Here is a 5,575-nt window from a genome sequence, read left to right on the forward strand (position 1 = left end):
AGGCGGGACAGCCAGGCCCATGGTCGCCCCGTGCTGGAGGCAGGCAGGGCCGGTGTCAGGAGACTCAGAAGGAGGTAGGAGAGGTGACCCTTGCAGCTCCTTTGACAGGATGAGGACCTTATGCTGCTTTGAGGGAGGGTGGGAGCAGTCTAATTCGTGTCTTATGGGTCGCCATGCTGCTATGTAGCTTGTCTTGGGGGGCACAGGGAGACCCAAAGGCCGTTAGGACCCTGATGATCCCAGAACCGTGTTTCTGCTAATGTGTCTCTAAATCATAGCAGGCAGTGCCACCATCTGTAACCAAATGAAGAACTCGTGCTGGGGGAGGGTAGCACCTTGCCCAAGCCCTGCCAGGAGCTGTGGGACCAGCACCCCACCATGGGGGCTGGGAAGAGGTGACTGGGATGCTAGGCTGACCAGCAGGCGCCTGCTCTCCACCCACCCACCCCATTCCTGCCATCAGGGGCCTCCCCATACCCTGGGGTGCAGATCAATGAGGAGTTTTGCCAGCGGTTGAAAGAGGGCACGCGGATGAGGGCCCCGGAGCTGGCCACTCCTGCCATGTGAGTCTCCCACTGGCTGAGCAGGCTTTGGGGGTCAGAAGAGGTGGGCACCGGAGAGGTGTGGGCACGAGGGGTGTTGTGTGCAGGCACGGGAAGGGGGCATGCAGGTGGGGGGAGGGGAGCAGGGAAGCAGCGGGGGTAGAGGCCTGCAGACGGTCTCTCACTGCACCTCTCTCCTCCCTGCGCAAGAGGGACACTGGGTGCCTGAGCCTTGGGGGTAAGGGGCAAGTGGGCGTGAGGGCAGGGTTCAGGAGCTGAGTGTGCTGGTTCAGCGGGGTATCCTCAGACCCCAGTCCAGCCACTTTCCCACAGACGCCACCTCATGCTGAGCTGCTGGTCTGGAGACCCCAGGGAGAGGCCCGCGTTCTCGGAGTTGGTGGACATTCTGGGGGACCTGCTCCAGGGCTGGGGCCGGCAGGTGAGCCCTTCTCGCTCCGTCCTACTGCAGTGACCTCCAGCCCCCACCCCAGGGATGGTCAGAGCCCATCTAGGTTCACTAGGAGTCCCTGTCTCTGGGCAGGAGAGCCTGTGTTCCTTCACCCCTTCTTTGCACCTCCACCTCCTGCAGCCCTGCCCCAGCCCTTGCCCTGTGTGACCATCCCCATGGGGTGCTCAGGGCTGGCTCGGGACAGCACAACGCTTTGGGACCTTCTGTCTGACTTCGGGCTGGGGACAAGCACTTGGTATCTATTCTGCCTCAAGAAAAGGGTGGGAAGAGCTGGCACTGGTCCCTTAGTCTGGGGCCCTTGGGAGGGTGAAGGGGTAAGGCTAAGGGGACGCAGGGGCCTCTGACCTGGCTACTTCTCCCATTCCTGCCACCAGGAGGAGGAGGAGGACTGCATGGTGCCCTGCAGCTCAAGCTCAGAGGAGGGCAGCTTCCTGCAGGCGTCCACCACAGCCCTGCATGTCGCTGAGGCTGATGCCACCGAGGAAGGCAGCCCGCCAAACCAGCACAGCCTGGCTGCCAGGTTAGCTGCCCTTCCTGGGTCCCAGGGTCCCCCTGGGCAGGGGGAGAGCAGTTTGGGCCTGGTGTATTTTATCCTTGTCAACCATCAAGGAAAAGACAAACTACAAGGACTTTAGAGACCACTGCCCACCAACTCAGAGCCGAGTGATCTTAGATGCCGGTCCTGGGTGATGCCCTCCTGGGCAGCCTCAGGTGCCCCAGCAGGGCCACATGGCCTTGTGACTTTGCTTCTTGCTATGCCTCTCAGTCCTTCTCTCTGCCCTCCAGTGTCCCTGCACTCACTCCTAGCCCCGCCTAAGAGACCCTCCAATTTTGAGGGAGCGCCCACCTGGAGTACAGTGCCCAGGCTAGCTTCACATTGCAAGAAGAGAAAAGGGAGGGACAATGAGTCCCAGTGGCCACTGGCAGGGACCCTGGGAGCAGGGCAGGCCACCCACCAGAATCCAGGATGAAAAATGTAGCTGGATCAGAGATCTCTTGTAATTTTTGCTAACACTCCACATTCCCACTGGCCTTACTGAGAGGAGGGCTCTGAGACACCTGCCCTTCTGCCCCAGCATGGAGCAGGGTCAGGCCTGGGGACAGGAAAGACTAACTGGTTCTTGCAGCCTCCATCCACCAGTCCCTCACAATGCACACAAACATGCTGCACACACGTACGTACACACACGCACACAGGCCAGATGGTGGCCTGCAGCACTGGGACTGCTTGGCCTGCATGGGGGCCCCTCTTAGAGTGAAGGCTCTCTGTCTCTCACACACCGGGCTGGGTGTACTCCATTCCCCTTCTGCACCCCACCCCCCCCGCCCCTGCTAGCAGCATAGGAGGTGCTGGGGTGTCAGGGTGGAGAGGAGCCCAGAGCAGCACTCCAGCCCCAGACCTGGGGTCCCTCCCAAGAGGAGGAGGGCAGAGAGGTGGCCAGAGCTTTCAGGAGGGCTGCTGGCATGGCTTTCTTCAGCACTTTCTGTCCCCACCCCTGCCAGATATTACAACTGTGTGTCCTTTCCCGGATGCCTGGCTAGAGGGACCCAGGGTCCCTCCAGGATGAAAACGTTCGAAGAATTTCCCATGACCCCAACGAACTACAAGGCTTCGGTGGTAAGTGGGAGGGGGCTCCGCACCCCAGATCAGGGCCTCTGGGCGCTCTCTGCAGGGAGGCAGATGGTGGGAACTCCTAAGGCAAGGGACAGAAACCAGCTCAGAAAAGGACGTCATCTCTCCCTTGAAATCTAGCTGTGTCTCATCACATCCGGGCCTGGGTGCTCCTGCCATGCCAGTGCCTCAGCTGCTTTCTCCTGCACCCTCCTCACTCACACAGCCCCAGCCCTCTCTCTCCCAGCAACTGCAGTGGAAAGATGGCGCCTCCTTCTGGGTGTTTCCTATTGGCTCACCCTTTGGTAACTACCAAGCCATGTGGCCAGAGGGAAGGGGCCGATGTTACTGGAAGAGGAGGCTGGGGTACAGGACACGGGAAAGCCACCTGTGGCTCAGCTTGCGTCCCCAGGGCCAGATGATGTCATGGGACCCCCAGCTCTGACAAGAGGGCAGTTGTCCTCTATGGAATTCAAAATGAAAACCACGCCAAGTCACACATGATCGAAGGGTGACCAAGGTCCTCTAAACCAGGGATGTGTCTGCACGAAGATCATTTTTATATACAACGAGGATTCCTTTCATACTTTCCCTGTTTCTCCGGGTGCTCCTACTCTGCCGGTGCCCTGAGCACACGCAGGGCTGCCTGTGGGTCCCTTGGCGTGAGGCGTCCTGGCTTTGCCACCTCCTGAGCATGGGCCAGACACAGTTTTTCCCTCTGTAGCTGGACGTATGACCTTCACCTGTATACTCCAGTGAGGGAATGGTTTTCTGCTCACTTCCCACAGGACAGGTGTTAGGTCAGCGGCTCTGCAGGTCCATGTGGCCTCACCTACACCGAGGCCTGCAGCCCGGCCTCGGTGGGGCCCACAGCCATGGGTTGTTCTCTCTGCATAGGATAACCAGACAGACAGTGGGATGGTGCTGGCCTCCGAGGAGTTTGAGCGGTTGGAGAGCAGGCACAAACAAGAAGGCGGGCTCAGGTAGGACCTCCTGAGCCTCTTCCTCTGAAAGGGGTTAAGGGAGGTAGGCTGGGCCTACACATGCCTGTCACTCTCTTGCCTAAATCTTTTCATGGCTCCCTATTACCTTTCTGTGTATTCAAGGCAAGGCACTCTGGGACTCCAGGCCCTTGGCCACCAGCCTTCCCAGAGGAGCGCCCTCCCCCATCACCTTCCTGACCCAGCACACCTGGTTCTGGTCCCCCCACACCTCCCTTCCATTTAACAGATGTTCAAACACCACCTCTTCTTAAAACTAAATATGACCCATCATGCCCAGTCTTGGCTTCTGCCTATGCGGTTCTTAAATCAATTAATATCTTTTTTTATTTTAGCTTTCTTTAAATATAATAGACAATTAGTCGTTTGTATTTACATTGTACAATTCAATGATTTTTTTTCAATTATACTTGGCATACAATAACATACCAGTTTCAGTTGTATAGCATAATGATCAGAGATTCACATAACTCACAAAGTTATCACCCCACTAAATCTAGTACCCCTCCTCCTTTTTACATATTTATTACAACATTATTAACCATTTTTCCCATGCTACACTCTATATCTCCATGTCCGTTTGTACCTCTTAATCCCATTGCCTTATTTTGCTGTCCCCCCCAACACCCCTTCCATCTAGTAGCTCTCAAAATATTCTCTGTATCAATGAGTTTATTTCCGCTTTTGTTGTTGTTATGGTTTATTTTCTTTAGATTCCACATGTACCTGAAATCATGAAATATTTGTCTTTCTCTATCCAACCCATTCCATTCAGCGCAATGCTCTCTAGGTCCATCAAGGCAATATCTTTTTCCAGCCCCTTTCTTTTAGTCTGTGTGTGTCTTTTAAACCGAAGTGAGTCTCTTGTAGGCAGCATATGTAGGGGTCTTGTTTTCTTATCCATTCAGCCACTCTAGCTTTTGGTTGGAGCACTTCTTTTCCATTTGAGATACTTGTCATTAGGAATGTAGTTATTACCATTCTTTATTTCTGTTTTTGATACATTTTTCTTTCTTAAAGAAGTCCCGCCAACATTTCCTGTAATACCGGTTTAGTATTGATAAATTCCCTTTGCTTATTTTTGTCTGGGAAGCTCTTTATCTGTCCTTCAACTCTAAATGATAGCTTTGCTGGATCAAGCATTCTTGGTTGTAGATCTTGGGTTTTTATCACATCAAATACTTTGTGCCAAGCCTTTCTGTCCTGCATAGTTTCTTTTGAGAAATCAGCTGTCAGTCTTATGGGTGCTCCCTTGAAGGCAGGCCTTGAAGCTTTTCTCTTGCTGCTTTTAAGATTGTCCCTTTGTATTTAATCTTTGGCATTTTAATTATGATGTGTCTTGATGTGGGCCTCTTTGAGTTCCTGGTTTTTGGGACTCTCTGAGCTTCCTGGGGTTTTATGTCTATTTTCTTCACCAGGTTAGGAAAGTTTTCCATCATTATTCCTTCAAATAACTCTTCACCATCTTGTCTTCCTTCTAGTACCCTTATGATATGGATATTTTTACATTTAATAATGTTCCATAAGCTCCTTAAATTATTATTATAGTCTTGGCTGCTTTATTCTTGCCATTCTGATTGAATGTCTTGGCTTCTCCATCCTCTATATCAGTAGTTAGATCCTCTTCTTTATCTGCTCTGTTTATTGTCTCTACTGCACTTTCATCTCAGATAATATGTTCTTCATTTCTGACGGGTACCCTTTTATAATTTGCATTTCCATGTTTATGTTGGGTTTTTTTTTTTTCCCGACTAACAAACAGTCAAGAACTACTGCCACCTAATATGTCATCTCTTGTTAGGCAGCCACCATTCTCAGAGGAAAAAGGAAACTACTGCCTTTATGTTTGGGAGACATCCTGGGAGAACTGACATGTCCCTCAGTCCTAGAGGAGAGTGAATAAGATGCTCTTGAAATGGGAGGACAGGATAATGACCCTCTGCTGCGCATT

At 52.6% G+C, this 5,575-nt stretch overlaps 1 protein-coding gene across 1 annotated transcript in view; it reads left to right on the forward strand.

The window, feature by feature from the left end:
• FLT4 (fms related tyrosine kinase 4) overlaps nt 1–5,575 on the forward strand; it is a 40,040-nt gene that overhangs the window by 28,699 nt on the left and 5,766 nt on the right. The window contains exons 25-29 of the mRNA XM_025040770.1: nt 464–563; nt 876–981; nt 1,386–1,531; nt 2,515–2,629; nt 3,521–3,606. Of these exons, the coding sequence (XP_024896538.1) occupies nt 464–563; nt 876–981; nt 1,386–1,531; nt 2,515–2,629; nt 3,521–3,606 (553 nt within the window). The remainder of the gene's footprint in view (nt 1–463; nt 564–875; nt 982–1,385; nt 1,532–2,514; nt 2,630–3,520; nt 3,607–5,575) is intronic.

Source organism: Pteropus alecto, unplaced genomic scaffold (assembly GCF_000325575.1).
Source record: "Pteropus alecto unplaced genomic scaffold, ASM32557v1 scaffold78, whole genome shotgun sequence".
In the NCBI taxonomy this organism is placed as follows: Eukaryota; Metazoa; Chordata; class Mammalia; order Chiroptera; family Pteropodidae; genus Pteropus; species Pteropus alecto.